This window comes from Ylistrum balloti, unplaced genomic scaffold (assembly GCF_031769215.1).
Source record: "Ylistrum balloti isolate Yb309-2 unplaced genomic scaffold, AGI_CSIRO_Ybal_v1 Utg369590, whole genome shotgun sequence".
Lineage (NCBI taxonomy): Eukaryota > Metazoa > Mollusca > Bivalvia > Pectinida > Pectinidae > Ylistrum > Ylistrum balloti.
The window spans coordinates 927,406-944,704 of NW_026781876.1; the positions used below are offsets into that span (position 1 = coordinate 927,406).

Here is a 17,299-nt window from a genome sequence, read left to right on the forward strand (position 1 = left end):
ATTCTGATCACAAGCCTTATCATACCTTTGATCGTGAGCATTGCTGATGATTCGGAATTGTCACTGAGTTGCACTGTGTATTCGCCCTCATCCTCAGGGATGGCTTCCTGGATTTGTAAGACGTGGCGGTAACGGTCACACAGGATCTTGATGCGGTCACTGGCGGTCAGTGGTTTCCTGTTCTTCATCCAGCTCACGTTGACATCAGGCTTGCTGAGTTCAACTGAGAGTTCCACATCTTCTCCTTCCATTCCAGTCAGGTCTGTCAATCTGTGTGTGAACGCAGCCGCAACCTCTGGAGAAGACAACAAAATGAACTCATTAGGACAGGAGATATAACTCAACTTACTCCAAGAGAACCACTGACACCAAAGGGGGATAACTCAATTACAGAAACTGATTTTAAACTGACATTTAACCTTGAAAGATGAAAAGCTACATACGCCAAGCAAACACTTTCTTCAAGGAGGCTTGGCATAAAGTAAGAGTGTCATTAGCCCAACAGAATTTAACATACTTGTACAGAAACCAAAAACACGAATAAACAGATGGACAAGATGATTAATATAGAGAACTAGCATCTCAATGCAGAGTCCTTATACCATGAATCATTACTAGTTATGATGACGTAATCTGTGATTGTACGAGATGTTGACGAAGTGACATACCTTCCACATACAGAACAGTTGACGACACCTGGCTGCCGATCATAATGCTATAATCAGCCTCATGATCCAGGTAGGCTACCGGGATCGTGAGGATGTGACGATTTCCATCTACAGAGATTTCATAACCATCGGCAGCTGTAATCTGTTCACCGTCCTTGAGCCACATCCCAGGAACTCCGGTCTTGTTCACTTGACATTCCATGGTGATGGATTCCCCCTCGGAGCAGTCGTAGCGGTCCTTCAGTGGGACTGTGATCCTTAGTGGGGCTTCTGTGTAAGATTGGAGAGTTGACAGGATGTCATATGTACATTAACAGAACACATAAATACAACGTAATCTAGGCTTCTTTAAAAATTATGAACGAAAGGGTAATGAGGTTTAAAACAAGTCATTTACCTTCTACAAACAGTGGGGCAGTGCTAGACTTGTCTTCCAGTTTAATTGTGTACTCAGCACGATCATTCAGGACAGCATCCTTGATGGTCAATTCATGAACCTTGCCCTTGGTGGTCATTTCTATGCGGTCTGAGGGTTCAAGTTCCTTTCCATCACAGTACCACTTGGCTGGTGCATCCTCTTTACTGACTTCACAGAGGAAGGTCACACTCTCACCTTCCATACAGGTTTGTTCCTCCAGAGGTACCATAAACTGGATGGGTAGTTCTACAAAGGGGAATAACTCTCAGTCAATTTTTGTTTAGTTCTACAAAGGGGAATAACTCTCAGTCAATTTTTGTTTAAGTTCCACACATTAAAGGGATATTGCAACATAAAATGTAGACTTTTTTTCTTAATGTAAGAACAAGATGGACATCAGGGCTATTCAATAAAGAGATTATCCATAATTATACATCAACATTTTGTTTTCATAAATACTTTGATATTGATAATTAATTTTAAAATGATTAATAGATTGAGAAATAAGATCATCAATTTCTAAAAAACTAATACTTATTGTGATGCATTTGCTCAAATTTGTAAAGCATTTTACTGCAATCCTGAAAAGAAAATCTCAAAGGCATAACTACTCAAAGACTATCACTTGAGGCACATGCTTTTGGTGTACATGACAACAACAGCATTCACATATTTTTAGTTGACAAGCAATTGGTCACAAAAATTTTAATAATAATTCAAAATAACTTTAATTTTTTTGATAAAATGATACATATCTTCACATATAAATGATTTTATAAATTATCTGAATCATGTCATATTTTATCTGCTTTAGTTTCTTTAAAAGAATATTCTTTAGGATTTGTCATGAGACAGTCGTGAATATTCATAAATGAAAAACCAACCTTTTTCAAGCCCTTCCTCAGATGTCCGTTTTCGACCAACAACAACGAGGTATTTTCCATAGTCGTTCATGCATAAATTACGAATATTGAGAACATGCAAGTCTCCATCATCCTGAATGTTGTATTTAAGAGACGGAGATAGTAACAATTCATCCTTATACCAAGAGACCTTAATTTGCTCCTTTGAAGTCGAGCATACAAATGTTGCTATGTGTTCATCATAGCAACAATAACGCTTCAAGGTCAAGGACAGACTGATGGGAATGTCTGTAAACAAATCACAGGAGATTTCATGCAGATTTTGGTGTTGGGGTGCAAAAATGCCTATCAGCTAGTTGTTTTGAAACCCTTGTGAAGCTGTACCTGGAGCTAACAAAGTACCGGACTCTATAAAGTCATAGCTATGGCTAGTTATGAGGAGCTAAGTTAGTGTGTGGGGAGATTGGGACATGTCGATGAAGCTAAGTTTGTATTGGTGAAAATTAGGCCGAGTGGGTGCATCTCATAATACATAGGGACATGTATTTTAGTCAGTAAACATATGACAATGTTATCAATTTAATTCCTGTATTTTAATGTTTTTGTAAAAGAAGAGCCTTAAAAGTGTTGCTGTGGTAACTAGAAGGTTAGTGACATCAGTATCAGTTTGTGATACATCGTACAATATTGCAGGTGACACTTGTTTACTATCAACTTGAGGTAGCTGTTGTATAGGAAGTGCAGTAATTACGATCTACCAATATAGATATTTTTCTATTTCTTATTAACAGTGGTAAATTAATACATTCATGGTGATTTTTGGCAAGAACAACTGCCTTTGGCATGATGTAGTCTGTGCTGTATGATAACATGCTTTATCTGAGTAACCAGCAAAGCATGATTTATCATAGTGTATAAATTTACTGAATAAGGTGCCATTTGTTTGACACTTGGAATAAGAGGTGAAACACAAGGAGTGCAATGAAATCTCTTTGAAAGAGAATAATGATAAAAATTTTTTTTTTTGCAATGAAAACTCTACGTGCTATACGTACGAGGCATGTCTTTGTGAGTTTCCATGTGTGAATACATTGTAAATAAGACAATGGCAGAAATGCATAAAATATTAGTAATGGGCAAAAACAAAATGGTGGATGTCACATCAAAACGTGAAACATTATCAATCACACAAACAGTCATATTATTGGAAGGATAAATCTGAATATTATGGGATGGCAGAATCTGTTTTGATGGGTTTGGAATTCTGATTACAGACAAGCGGGTAATACATGTTTTACTTTCAACTAGCAGCAAACGGCAAATATATCAGCTATGGTTGCCATGGCTACCGACCTTCAAAAGATATGGATGTTATTTCTTCGTCAATGATAAGACTGTACTCTGCATTGTCAGATTCTAACAAATTGTGTATAGTTAATTTGTGAACACTTCCTTCACTGAATAAAGTATATTTGTCGCATGAATAGATCGGTTGTCCATCTTTTAGCCATGTGGCCTGTGCATTTTCATTTGACACTTCACATATTAAAGAAGCCGAATGAGAAATTTCTGATTCTGGTTCAAGTCTTAGAGGTTGGACAATTGTTGGCACACTCTCAGCACTAAGAACTTCTTGTGCAGTGGTATCGAGATACTGAATTTCAGCTTCAGTTGCAACATCCAAAGCTTCACGATTCTCTGTTTCGAAAGTGAAAGGCAGAACATTTTCTTCTGGTGTAAGACAATGGGTTACAAGATTACTACAATCCGACTCCACATCTAGAGTTTCTGTCTCTTGTGAAGTCTCACAATTCACTGTCTCCATCTCCAAGTTAACAGATTGGAGACTCACTGTGTCAGGGGTATATGGTAACTGAATTTCTACATTTGTTTCAGGTACATGAGTTTGAAAAGTTTCAAACTCAGTCTCAGATGGGAGAATTTCCTCATCTTTTATAGAAGAAATATTTTCTGTTTCAGCTTCCATTTGTTTTGGTTGAAGATTGTCTGTGTTTGTTACTGGGATATGAGATTCAACAATCTCAGCTTCTGATTTCAGGTTTTGTTGCTCAATAATTTTGGCTTCTCTCTGAATATTAACAGGTGGAAGAAATTCACTCTTGGTTTCGAGAATTAAAGGGTGAAGAATTTCAGCTGTGGATTTTTCTGCAAATGTAAAAGCAAGAAAAAAAGGGCATTCCGTTAAGATAAAACCACAACCAGGTTCACCACAAGCATACCAGTGTAGCCCACAGATCAGTTGTTTTATGTTATAAGAAATAAATGTCCTGCAAATTGATTTCTGGTCAGTACTGGTCACATCGATCCAGAACTAAACCTAACGCTGTTTGGGTATTAGGTATCCAAGATCTCCGAAATTTGGAAGAGGAACCAGGTATATCTAACAGTACGTTATAAATAACAGGAAATCAGAACGATATTACGTCTGATCGTAAAAGGATCAGAAACTGTCTACGACACGAAGGAATTATTGTTAATTCATTTGATCTGTGGGCCGAAAAGTCACAAAACAAAAGAAAAACAAACAATCCCATTTGCTGTTCTTTTGTATTTCAAAGTCATGCAAATAATTATACATCATACACAAACCTTTCCTTTCCATTTTATATAACCATGCTGCAAAAACTGGTTTTTCATATCAAAAAAATTTAATCAGTTCACATTGCCATGTTCCATCTCAAGATTCTATTTTAAACAAGCAACTATAATATAGATTTGTATTGTATTACAGTGCACGAAGCATTCTGTATAGCTAAGTGTATATCCCAAAAACATGATGTGCCAATTAAAGTGTGATCATGCTTGTAACCACAACCCTCTGATTTATACATTCAAACACTGTGTGTTGCATTTGGATTGTATAAAATCTTGATTTCCCTTTCTTTTTTTTCATTTAATAAGAAATGCTATTGTTTCATCATTTTGTAAACAAAAACACATTTTTCATTTTTTAAATTATTTCAAAATTTCTACAATACATGTGAGATGAAGCTGTGATATAACCCTGTCGTGCTGTAAATTCTCACAAGTGGTGTAAGGATGTGTTTGCTTTAGTGGAGGGTTCAAAGCCTGCCCTCCAACAAGTGCTAGTAAAACCCTAAACCTCACCATCTTCTCTTTAGCATGAATGAAAAAGTATGACGGCGTTATATTTAGCATATATATATGATCGGAATATGAATAAAGGGGTATAACTCCGTATCTTCAGGGCTACTCTTATATAAATATTTGGAAGTGGTAATTCAGTGATTAGGATGTATGTTTTATCAAGATCATACATATGTTACTTTGGATGTTTTTTATCAATTTATAGTTGGTAGATTTACTTAAAAATGAATATTTAAGAAAAGAAAGTATCAATTCAAATACTGTCCCACTTTCAAGATACATGCAAATAAATATTATATACAGAACTAATCTAGAATTCCTTTGAGTTGAACCCTCACATGCAGTTAAATATATACACTGTGAATGATGTTTAATGTGCAGGCAAGTCCACAGCTGGTTTAAATTCCGATGTATTTAAAGATTTGATTTTTCTTAATTGTCTTCCTGAATTAAGATAATTTTTTAATTCACCTGTTCTTTTCCTACATTGGGAATTTTTCAACTTTTGTATTATGTCTTGTGTTAAGTTCTTGAGTACATGTTCTATCGTAAGTTTTGTTGTTTTTTTGTTTTTTGTTTGTTTGTTTGTTTGTTTGTGTAGATTTAACATAAGCAAAATCATTATTAGTTTCCTCTATCCCCAAAGTCCCCCAACCCATCCTTCTTATTTCCTTTCACTTGCATTCAAAAGATCCATTTGGAATCATCAAATTAAAAAGTTTGTGATCATTAATTTGAATGAAAGATTTTTAATAGCACACACAATACTTAAAATAGAAAAACATGCCCCCTTATTATTGTTAATATATTTATATAACACACTTTACTCAACATTAACATGCTACTTTTACAATATGCTCCCAAATAATTACACAAGACAATTTATCTAAATAATTTTCAGGCAGAATCTTTGGGTTGTAAAACCTTTTAAAACTACACTTTCAACTCCATGCTATGCTTCGTTTTTTGGTTAACAACAACAATTTCTACTACAGTAAAATAAAAGTTATTAACCCACATACCGTCTAGGCAGAGTTTGGCAGAGCTCTTTCTGTCACCAACGGTAACAGTGTAATCTGCAATATCAGATTCGTCAGCATCCATGATGACGAGTGTGTGACTAGTTCCATCATCCTTAATGATATGTTTATCGCTAGGGGAGATAACTTCATCATTTTTGTACCATGTAACATCTACATCGTCCTTGTTTACTTTACATGTAAAGTAGCAAGCCTGGTGCTCCTCGATGTGTTGTTCCTCCAGGGCTAGGACAATCTCAACGGGAGATTCTGTGGGGTGGACAGACGTGAGTTACAGAGGTATTTTAACTCATAACTCACTTCCTCTAATGCTACTACCACCTTACTCGTAAGAGTCAGGTTAATTGTCCTCAAAAGTTTTTGTCAAATATCTATATATAATTTCTCTTACTGAGTCCCTAATTCTTAATCTCTATCCAGAAAAATGCTTTCATATATAGATATACCCTTGCTTTGCCCCTTACGATTGTCAATCCTTAATTTCTACATACCTCTTGACGGCTGACAATGGACTCTCCTTCCTATATAACTCTATCTCACAGAATGACTTTCCTTCATGCTACTGTAGCAAAGGATGTCTGCTTTATTATATATCCTTATTCATGGATTGGCCTTAACCTTTACCCTTTATTCACTAAATACTCCCTCCCTCATTACATTGTCCTATATAAAGGATCCTTTGCGATGATCCTCTGTCAGAGAATAGACCCTCCCTCAACTTCCTATCTAACAGCAAATTCATTTCGCTAACTGCTTGCCATTCGTTTGTTGTTTGTATTTTTTCTTTTTTTTAGATTGTTTTCTTTTTAAGATAAGTATTCATGTCTAGCGTTCTTTTTAAAAGTCAAAAACAAATTTTCACACGGATCTGGATTTGGTGGAACAGTCATGCGTAAAACAGGTCTACGAAGGTGCTTGGGCAACATTCTTCAATAATGAGGAAAATGGATAGCATTGTAGGAGATCAGAGGAAGTGAGGTACAGGAAATTCAAACACATGTTCACTAAATCTTTGAACTTCAATCTTTAAAATATCAAGTAATATACCACTCCGGATGAATTAAAAAAAAGACGGATGCAAAGTGTGGAATTAAAAATCCAAAGAATCCTTCTCAATCTTTTTTGTTCCTTGAAAACCTCAATTTCAACTATATCAGTGACCTTGACCTTACACCTACCTTTGACTGTTAGTGTAGCAGTGGCACTTGTGTCCTCGACCTTGGCTTTAATGAGACCACCATCAGGCAGGATTGCATCTTTGATGGTAAGCGTGTGTGTTCCTTTGTCTTTGGTGACGACAAAACGTTCATCTTCAACAATCTCCTTGTCGTCCAGGAACCATTTGACAGTGGCGCCCTCTTTGCTGACCTTGCAAACAAATTCTGCTGTCTCACCCTCCATGATTGAAACATCATTAGGTGGAGAGGTAAACTCAGGTGGGAGTTCTGTGAAGGAAACAAGTTACAACATTATCAAAGTCATCTGTTTAATTGTTCAGATTTTCTTCTGATGTGACACCATTTTCATAGCGAGGTATCAGTTTTGTATCGATATAACAAATGTGATGTTTTTTTCTGTTTTACAACAAAAGCATTTTTTTTTTCTAAATAAACATGCAGGAGAATGTCCCAGATTGAGATCTTAATAAAAATCATGATTTGGATATAATTAAAATTTCTTTCTGCAAACCAATGTTATTTAACTCAAGGCTTATTATATATAAACTTTATTTATTTTACAACAATTGCGAAACAAGTTATGTCAACTTATACTAATCACTCTTGTTGGCCTGGATGTAAGCGCGCGAGGGGTCTTATTGTGGGAGGAAACCAGAGTACCCGGGGAAAACCCATGTGGTCGGGCAGGTGACCCCTTACCTTTTCACGTCCGTTCCGGGAATCGAACCCCGGTCGGCTAGGTGAAAGGCGAGTGCGTTAACACTGCGCCACCCGACCACCTTATTACAGGCTTATTACAGGTGAATGAAATAGTATTTGTTCATAAGTAAACAAAACAATGGTAAACAGGGTGGGGTTTTATTCAGGTTATCAAGAATGGGCTTATTGGTAGATGAAATTTAGACAAAATATGAAAAGTTGGTCTCTTTTTTAGACTTACCTTGTACAAAGAGGGAGGCAGTTGATTTCTGATCCTTGGCCTGGATGGTCACTTGTCCTTCATCTTCTACTTCAATGTCCTCGATGATCAACTTATGTACATGACCTTCAGAAACCATTTTGATCTTTGCATCCTCCTTGAGTTCCTCTTCATCAAGGAACCATGTGACCTTGTCAACGTCACGGTTGATTTCACTGACAAACTCTACGGTTGAGTGCTCCATAGCTGTGATATCTGAAAGTGGGATCTTAAACTCCACTGGGATCTCTGTAATGGAAAAATCGATCAAAAATGAAAAATCTGATAGAAATGTTTCACTATTCACTCTCAAAACCACTTCAGAAGCCAAGTATTAAATTAAAATCCATATATGTTTGTAAATGTTATATGAAATTAGCTAATTGCTGTCGTTGAGAAAAAAATAATTTCAAGGTTATTATGTGAATAAAGAAATAATGACCCTTGACCTCACCTTTGACCTTGAGGTTGGCAGTGCTTGATTGGCCCTTGGTCAGGAAGGTGACCATACCATTGTCAGCAAGGTCGAGATCTTTAAGATAAAGTTTGTGGACAAAATCTTCACTAACAAATTTGACAGTGTCACTTGGTACGAGTTCCCTGTCACCAATGAACCATTGGACCTTGTCAACATCTCGCTGGACCTCACAAACAAAGGTCACTGATCCATGCTCCCATTCTTCCATGTCTTTCAGGGGCACAATAAATTGTACGGGGATTTCTGTTTAAAACAAACAAAAATATACAAATTCCACATTTATATCTTCTTAGCAATATAATTTCTAAATGTTGACATATCAATAATTTCTGACAATTGATAGTTCATTCCAAAATGATTCAACATCTGTGTATCAATTTAAGACTTTTACAAGAAATGCTATTTAAAAGAACATGCTGTCTATTGAAATGTTAAGATCATTTTCATACTTTTGTACATGTTAAATTAATTAGTTTTACGAAATACAAAAAAATCTAAGATTTCTGAATTAGCTAAAGAAAAATTTCTATTGATAACATCAAAAACCTACCGTTAACTGTAAGAGTACATTCTGTAGAAACGTCGCGGGCAGTAGCACTGATCTTACACGAGTCCTCTGGGTTGAGGTCAAAGATAGTGAGCATGACCTGACTGTTTTTGCGAGCAACCTTGTATTTCTTGTCATCCTTGACTGGCTCATTGTCAACCAGCCAGATAATGTCAACCTCCTCTACGTTGATTTTAACTGTGAATGTGGCATCCGTGTGCTCCATTGCTGTTGTGTCCTCAAGTGGTATCAAAAACTCAACAGGTAGTTCTGGCAGACAAGAAAAAATTGTAAGTACAACAGGTAACTCTGTCAGACAGGTAAAGTCACAGGTAAGTACAACAGGTAGTTCTGTCAGACAAGAAAAAATAGTTAGTACAACAGGTAACTCTGTCAGACAGGTAAAGTCACAGGTAAGTACAACAGGTAACTCTGTCAGACAGGTAAAGTCACAGGTAAGTACAACAGGTAACTCTGTCAGACAGGTAAAGTCACAGGTAAGTACAACAGGTAACTCTGTCAGACAGGTAAAGTCACAGGTAAGTACAACAGGTAACTCTGTCAGACTGGTAAAGTTACAGGTAAGTACAACAGGTAACTCTGTCAGACAGGTAAAGTCACAGGTAAGTACAACAGGTAACTCTGTCAGACAGGTAAAGTCACAGGTAAGTACAACAGGTAACTCTGTCAGACAGGTAAAGTCACAGGTAAGTACAACAGGTAACTCTGTCAGACAGGTAAAGTCACAGATAAGTACAACAGGTAACTCTGCGAGACAGGTAAAATATAAAAAATAAATTTCACAAATAGACACGAGAGTCCCTGATCTAACTCACCTTTCACAGTAAGGTTTGCTTCTGTAAAGAGTTTGGCATAGGAGCAGCTGATGTTACATGCGTCTTTAGGTTTACATTTTGTCACAGTCAGAGCGTGCTTCTTTTTCTCAATATCAATCATGTACTTAGGGCTGGCCTCTATGGGCTCACCATTCACCTTCCAGGTTACCATGACGTTTGCTACGCTGAACTCGCATTCAAAACGAGCCTCGTCCATCTCCACTACCTCAAGGTCGTGTAGTGGCTGAAGGACCTTCCACTGTAAGTAATAGGTATACACATGTCACAGTAAGTTGGTCAACAACAGAACAAAATTCACAACAGATGCAAGTGAAATTACAAAGTATGAATATCAAAAATAAATATTCATGAATTTCTAATAAGACAGAAATTGTTGGGTTCGTTGGTTTGAAGGATGAAAGTTCTGTATTCTTACAGAAATTATGAAAGACACTATCTTTTTCTTTCGTTGATCATATTCAGTCCATGGAAAGGGAGAAAAATGATGACTCTTGAATGTATTAATCCTTTAACGCAAATGGAATGAAAATAACTATGCATAAACCATAGACAAATCCACTTGGACTTTCTCAGTTTGATAATTATGTACTGCAAATCTTTAATCAAGTCTTAAGTTTTAAAACGTGTATCATCTGTGGCATACCTGAGCCTTAGGAATGACCAGTTTGACTGGTGGTGCCTCTTCAATCTTCTGGGGTTTGACAAGACGGCTGTATTTGTCCTTAATGGATGGCTTGCTTGGAGCAGTTACCTCAGCGCCTTTCTCAGGAGCTGTTGCCTCTAGACCAGACTTTGACCTTTTGTCCATCTCATGACCTCGCTGAATATCAGTCAACTGTAACCAAAATGAACATATAATTCAATTTTTCAGATAAAATGGAAGGAAAGCTTTATTTATGTTATATTTTCAGATCAAAGCTCTAAACACAAATCATCAACCAAAAAGTAAGGTACTTTTTTGGGTAGTAGATCTAGTTAGACTACCAATAATACAACAGCCTTCAGATTACCTCCTGCCGAGATCTGCGACGATAAATTTCATGACCAGTAGCTTCATCCAATTCTTTTGTTCCTGGTACAAACTTCTTGGCATCAGGTTCGTCTTCTTCCATTTCAACATGGCGAAGTTGTGGCATCCATTCAACAGCCTCATCACCTTGGTGACGGGTAAATTCCCTACAGAGAAATATTTATATTACTTACACAGATTTATTCAACTGCATGAAAATATAAATTTTGCGCTTCATTTTTCTGACCTTTAACCCTATATGCCACCATTTGACCTTTAACCTTTTATGTGACACTCTGACCTTTAAACATATATGTCACTTAATGTTAATGTCTCTAACAATCAGGTCAATGAAAATCAACACTTTTATGTTAATTTCACGGAACTATGGTCCAAAATGCTTTATCGATTAAAAAACAAAATCCCAATCGATTTCACTTCTAGCCCAAACATAGCATCCAGTGATTGACCTATGATCCTTGACCTATGACCTACCTATGTTTGAGTTGGTCTAACCAGTCGTTTACATCCTCTTCATCATTGGTAACCATCAGAGTTGCAGGTGCATCACATGTTCCGTGTTCATTGGTAAGTGTGACCAGGTAGGTTCCTGCATCCTTCTTCTGAACAGATCTAATCTCAATAACCTGTTCTTGTGTTTCCTCATCGACAAACACATTGTATTTCTTATCACTTTTGATCTTCTGCCATTTACCCTTAGACCAAGAGACAGTGGGTTTCGGCTCTCCGTCAATAATGCAACGGAACATCGCTGTGGCACCTGTAGGTTATAAAATTTTTGTCTGAAGCTCTCGCAATATGTTTCCAAAAGTGTATGTACTTGTACATATATAATGGTATTTGTGTATTTTTCTGTCACCATAGCAACTATAGATATGAAAACAATATTTACATTTGTGTTAAAACATTCCTAATCTGTTTTCCTGCAGTATATTTATGATGCCACAGTTTAAAAATTGATAAATCTTTTCAACAAACCTTCCAGCATTGTACACTTGAGAGGTACTTCCTTAAAGCTTGGTGCACGTCCACGGACTGTGAGTTCAGCTGTACAAAGCTCCTCGCCACCAGTGTTGACAGCAACAGCCTTGATGAGACCTTGGAGCTCTGGTGACGCTTTGTCTATAACCAGTGAATGTGTTCGGTCACGTTTGTTAAACACCAAGTGGACTCCTTCGCCTTCCTCTATTTCCTGGTCATTGATGAACCTGGTTCATTAAAAACAAAAAGAGTTGTTTTGTTGTTTGACATGTTTATAAAAAAAAATCCTTGTTTATCTTCCATGAATAATCACAAACTACATTCATAAAATACAACTTCAACCCCTCCCCCTCTTTTTTTTGGAGAGGTGAGAGGAGTGATTTTTCATATCATCCTGTGAGACACAGGCTACACCCAATCAGCCTTTTCCAGTATAGATGCTTCCCTTAATCTGGATCTTTAAAAAGCTTGACATAAAATTTGACGTACCATTTAACTTCAGGAAGAGGAAGTCCTTCCACTTTACAGTCGAAGCTTACAGCGCCCTCTTCTGGGACAAGAGTGTCAGACATTTTTCTTGCAAATGATGGCTTTCTACCAGCTAGAAAATCAAAAGAAATATTTTTAAGGTCTTTATCTTAAAGTGATTATTTGGTAGTTAATGATTTTGTGACACTTCTCAGAAAGGTCACATAGTCATTCCAACAATGTTACTAGTCTACTACTTGAAATGGTTAGAAAGTGCAACGTTGTTCCTCTAATGGTGAATATATTACTGTGTTCAATGTCCTTCACAGTAAAAACACAGTGTGTACCATTACTGCTTATCATATAAATTTGCTTTAATTGTTGTAACAACCAAAAAAGTCAAAATCATGAATGACCTTGACGTCCAATACATAAGATAGAGACAACTTTCTACAGGGTAGCAAAATACAGATGCTTTTTAATCTTTCTTCTCATTAATCTGTTTCCTATGTAACTCCTATATATTCTCAGGTGGTTAAAAACTTACGCAAGACTTTGAGACGACAGCTGCAGGAGACCTGGCCAGCTGGGTTGCTGGCACGAATTGTGTAGAGATTGGAATCTGAAACTTGTGCACTGGGGATTGTGAGACGGTATGTCTGGTCGATGACTTCAAGTTTGATGTCTTCAGATTCAGTCAATACTGTCTTATCCTTCATCCTGTACATAACAAACACAAACATTTTAAGATAATATTGATCAGAAATCACTATCTTCATATTTCCCTACAGATTTTGTGTATAAATCAGATTAACAAACATAAGCGATTCTACTGAACAGCTTATTACATGGTTTGGGCTTATTGTGGAATAAATAAGGTACACGTACTGTGAAACATCATCATTGTCATGTTTCCAAAAAATGTACATTTTCAGTGGCAAACTACTGGTTTGAGTTTTATATTATAACTTCACCAGGCAACAACCAGTTTTGGTTTGCATCAAACTTACAAGACAATAATTGGCTTGGTTTAGCTATTGAACTTACCAGATAATATCTGGCTTAGGTTTGCCAGAAATAGCACACTCCAATACAACTGAGCTCTTCTCAACCACTTCCAAATTCTCCAACCTCTTAATAATCTTGGGGCCTTCTTTCTTTTCTGAATGACAAATTAAAAATGCATTTCAAAAACTTTTAGTAAGCAGACTTTTTGCGAAACTCTTTCCGGCCAATGAATACCACACTTCAACACCTGCTTTTGTTGTATTGATGACATAAAATTATCAAACTTTGAGTATGCAACCAAAGCCAGTTACAAACCTTCGACAGTGAGTCTGCCTTCACAAGTTACTTCCCCTGCTTTATTGGAGGCAACAGCCTTGATCTGGCCTTCATCTTCCAGTACGGTGTTGTCAATGGTAAGAATATGGACCACGTCTACGTAACCCTTGCGCTCATCCATGCGGAACCTGATCCCAGTTTCAATTGGTTTGTCGTTGATAAACCTGTTGACATGATTGTCCTCATTAAGTACAATTTCGAGGAGCCACACTATCTGAGACTTTGGTAAAGTAACAAATAATTAATCAAGTAAGTAATTTCTCAACGTTAACAAAATCCTTTTTGGAAATACTGCATATGGTTGGAATAAAAGATCCAATGAGACCTCCTGACTTTTTTTAAATAATGAAACAGCAATTCTCATTGGTTAAACTACCTACCATGAGACTTCTGGTTGAGGGATGCCTTTGACAGCACATTCAAATCTGACAGGACGACCGGCCTTGATGTCCCTAGAGTTCACCTTACGAGTAAATTCTGGGGGCTCAGACTTGCCTGGAGATAAAATATTTCGAAATATTGAAGACTTACACTTTAAAAAAATGTTTGTATATGGTAAACCCTACTCTACATTTCCTGATAGTGAACATACACATTACTCACATTCATATACAGAGTTTCAAAAATTTTAAGTTTGTAAATTTCGACAGAACATGTACAAACAGTGCATCAGAAATGGATGCACATTCCTTCATCAATTTCCATTTTCCCCCAAATAATGACATTGTTTAAAGAAAATGTCTTTCACCTCTTTTCATGGAATCATTCTAGACAAAAAAAATGCCAGTTTACTGTTCAAAGAAAGCAACTTGATTCCATACACACCTTCCACATTGACTTTGGCAACGTGTTCTGCTTGTCCTGCAGAGTTAGTGGCAACGCATTTAAATTCTCCCTCATGATCAACAGTTGATTTCTTTATCAACAGCGTGGTCGTTTCGTCATCATATGAGATACTGACAGCTGGGGTATTCATTAAGGCTTTACCATTGTTGAACCATGCAACCTCTGGACGAGGTAGTCCAACGACCTTGGCGATCAAGGTCAAAGGTCTCTCCTCCATTACAGTCTGTAATCAGGGAAATTTTCAAGTTTTATCCTTAAAGTCATTAATCATCACATGATGCATTTGGAAAGTCTTGATTGGTTAACCAGTCAGTTAGAATTCAACTCCATGCAAAAAAATCTTCTTCATTATTATACAGAACTTTATCATTTAATAAAAAAAAATATTACTAGACATTTTTAGAAAGATTCAATTTCAAGAAAACACAGACAAACTTACCAAGAAGAGTTTGAAATTGAATTAGGTCTTTGTAAGTATTCGTTCTAAATCTGTGATATTTCTACTTAAATCAACTTTGAAGTTAAAATATTTTTCATTCTACTTACACACTCTTCGAAGACCTCTGTAAATTCTGGTGCCTTGGACTCGTCTTGGTGTCGAAGAACCAGTGGTGACTCGGTCAGACGCTTGTCACGAGCAACTTCTGTACAATATACACACCTCTTCAAAATTCGATTGATATTGAGCCGTTGTGTCATAAAATGATAGAGACATTCTCCCATAGGCTTGTCCTAAACATCTCTGTGTTTGTAACACTTTGGTGTAAATACATGAAGCACTATCTCACAAAAAGTTTGGCATTTTTATTTCTCCAAAATTTAAGTCACATTTCATAAATCATTCCCCGTATCACAAACAGCTGCCTACCAAAAAATCTGTCTTAGTTTTCTGTCAATATTGAGAAATTCAAACCCTTTACTTCATGAAAGAATTTTTATCTAAATGAAACCAACCAACTAAATTTCCAAAATTGAGATACAAAATGAAGTCCTACCTGTGACTTCAAGAGGGATTTCACAGGTAGCTTCTCCAGCTTCGTTAGTGGCGATACAGGTGTACACACCAGCATCAATTGTATCAGTGTCTTTGATCTCAAAACAATAAGTGTCTTCATATTTCTCAAAATCGTACAAATCTTTGTCCTCAAGAATTTTGTCCTTCTTCCAGGCAACTGCACAAAGAAATGAAATTTTAAATTATGTTGGCTTGAGGTACATTTCTCAGCGTCATGATTCTCTTTCTGTTATCAAAATATTGTGTTGTTTTTTTAAGAAAGATATCCATTATCTTCAAATTTTAATATATTGTATCTCATCTTAATTGTCAAAAAAAAAGGGGGGGAGGGGGAGGGGTAAAAAAATGCTCATACATCTATGAGACTTAGACTTTTTTAAGTACAATGTAGTGTTTTCACAAAAACAAATCTACCTGTAGGTTTTGGCATTCCAACAACCTTGACCAGGAACTGAGCACGCTCATGTTCCCTAGCAACAACCTTTTCTGGAACCTTGATGAACTCAGGAGGGGACAATTTCTCATCCTTCGGCTCTGTAACACCAAACATTGTTAATAAATACAATCCAGTCATTTACTTTGTTTAATATCTGGAGTCCAAAATAAGTATTCAGTGTCATGTATAATTTTCAGTATATATCAATTTGGAGCCAAAGACAGCATATTCTTCCAGAAAACACAGACCAAAATAAAACTGGGATGTTTGAGACCCAGCAACATGGAAATAAGTTGGCCTGCATTGTGAAAAGCCTGAAACAGGCAAAACACAATATTATCCCTGAAGAAAGTCATTATATAATGAGTCGGGTGGTTATGTGATGATACCTTCACAATCCAAGAATATTTCAGAAAATAACATTTAAACACCAGAAAATGTTTGTGAACTATTAAAGTTACAGTTTAACTTAGATTTATTGAATCGGACTATACCATAATATATACAGGTAATACACCTGATAAAAACTGGTAAAGTGTTTGTACATAATGACTAGAGATCTACCTGACCACCCCTCTACTCCTTAGTAGGAATTAGAAATATTCAAGTTCTTGATTTTTTGTTTTGTTTTGTCATCATATCAGTGGTTACCTTCGACGAAGAGTTCCGCTTTACATTTGGCGGTGCCAGCTTCGTTCTTGGCCTCAGCTGTGTAAGTCCCATCATGCTCTGGAAGAACATCCACAATCAGAAGTGAAGATTCACAGTCTTCACCATACTGAATTGTAAATCTGTTGTCAGTCTTTGTGATTTCCTTATCATTTTTGTACCACAAGATCTCAGGTGTGGGTTTACCAGTAGCACGACAAGTGAATGTTGCTTTCTCTCCAACAGTGGTTTCGACTGTCTGAATTTCGACCACAAATTTGGGTGCTTCAAGCTCCTTCACTTCTTCTACTGGTTTGGCTTTGAAAGGAAATATATTAAATCGTTTTCATTGATTATCCGACAGCAATTGAAAATCAAACATTGAAAAGCACATT

At 36.6% G+C, this 17,299-nt stretch overlaps 1 protein-coding gene across 1 annotated transcript in view; it reads right to left on the reverse strand.

Annotated features, from left to right (window-relative positions):
• The window catches only part of LOC132544614 (titin-like), a 154,846-nt gene that overhangs the window by 56,530 nt on the left and 81,017 nt on the right, over positions 1-17,299 (reverse strand). The window contains exons 25-46 of the mRNA XM_060208240.1: positions 16,908-17,222; positions 16,235-16,354; positions 15,801-15,977; positions 15,352-15,449; positions 14,785-15,028; positions 14,340-14,454; positions 13,939-14,123; positions 13,663-13,777; positions 13,163-13,335; positions 12,637-12,748; positions 12,145-12,374; positions 11,641-11,926; positions 11,147-11,312; positions 10,780-10,971; positions 10,116-10,374; positions 9,283-9,549; positions 8,709-8,975; positions 8,237-8,503; positions 7,297-7,563; positions 1,066-1,332; positions 669-938; positions 26-295 (exon numbers count right to left, since the gene is read on the reverse strand). Coding sequence (XP_060064223.1) covers positions 26-295; positions 669-938; positions 1,066-1,332; positions 7,297-7,563; positions 8,237-8,503; positions 8,709-8,975; positions 9,283-9,549; positions 10,116-10,374; positions 10,780-10,971; positions 11,147-11,312; positions 11,641-11,926; positions 12,145-12,374; positions 12,637-12,748; positions 13,163-13,335; positions 13,663-13,777; positions 13,939-14,123; positions 14,340-14,454; positions 14,785-15,028; positions 15,352-15,449; positions 15,801-15,977; positions 16,235-16,354; positions 16,908-17,222 — 4,662 coding nt within the window. The remainder of the gene's footprint in view (positions 1-25; positions 296-668; positions 939-1,065; positions 1,333-7,296; positions 7,564-8,236; positions 8,504-8,708; positions 8,976-9,282; positions 9,550-10,115; positions 10,375-10,779; positions 10,972-11,146; positions 11,313-11,640; positions 11,927-12,144; positions 12,375-12,636; positions 12,749-13,162; positions 13,336-13,662; positions 13,778-13,938; positions 14,124-14,339; positions 14,455-14,784; positions 15,029-15,351; positions 15,450-15,800; positions 15,978-16,234; positions 16,355-16,907; positions 17,223-17,299) is intronic.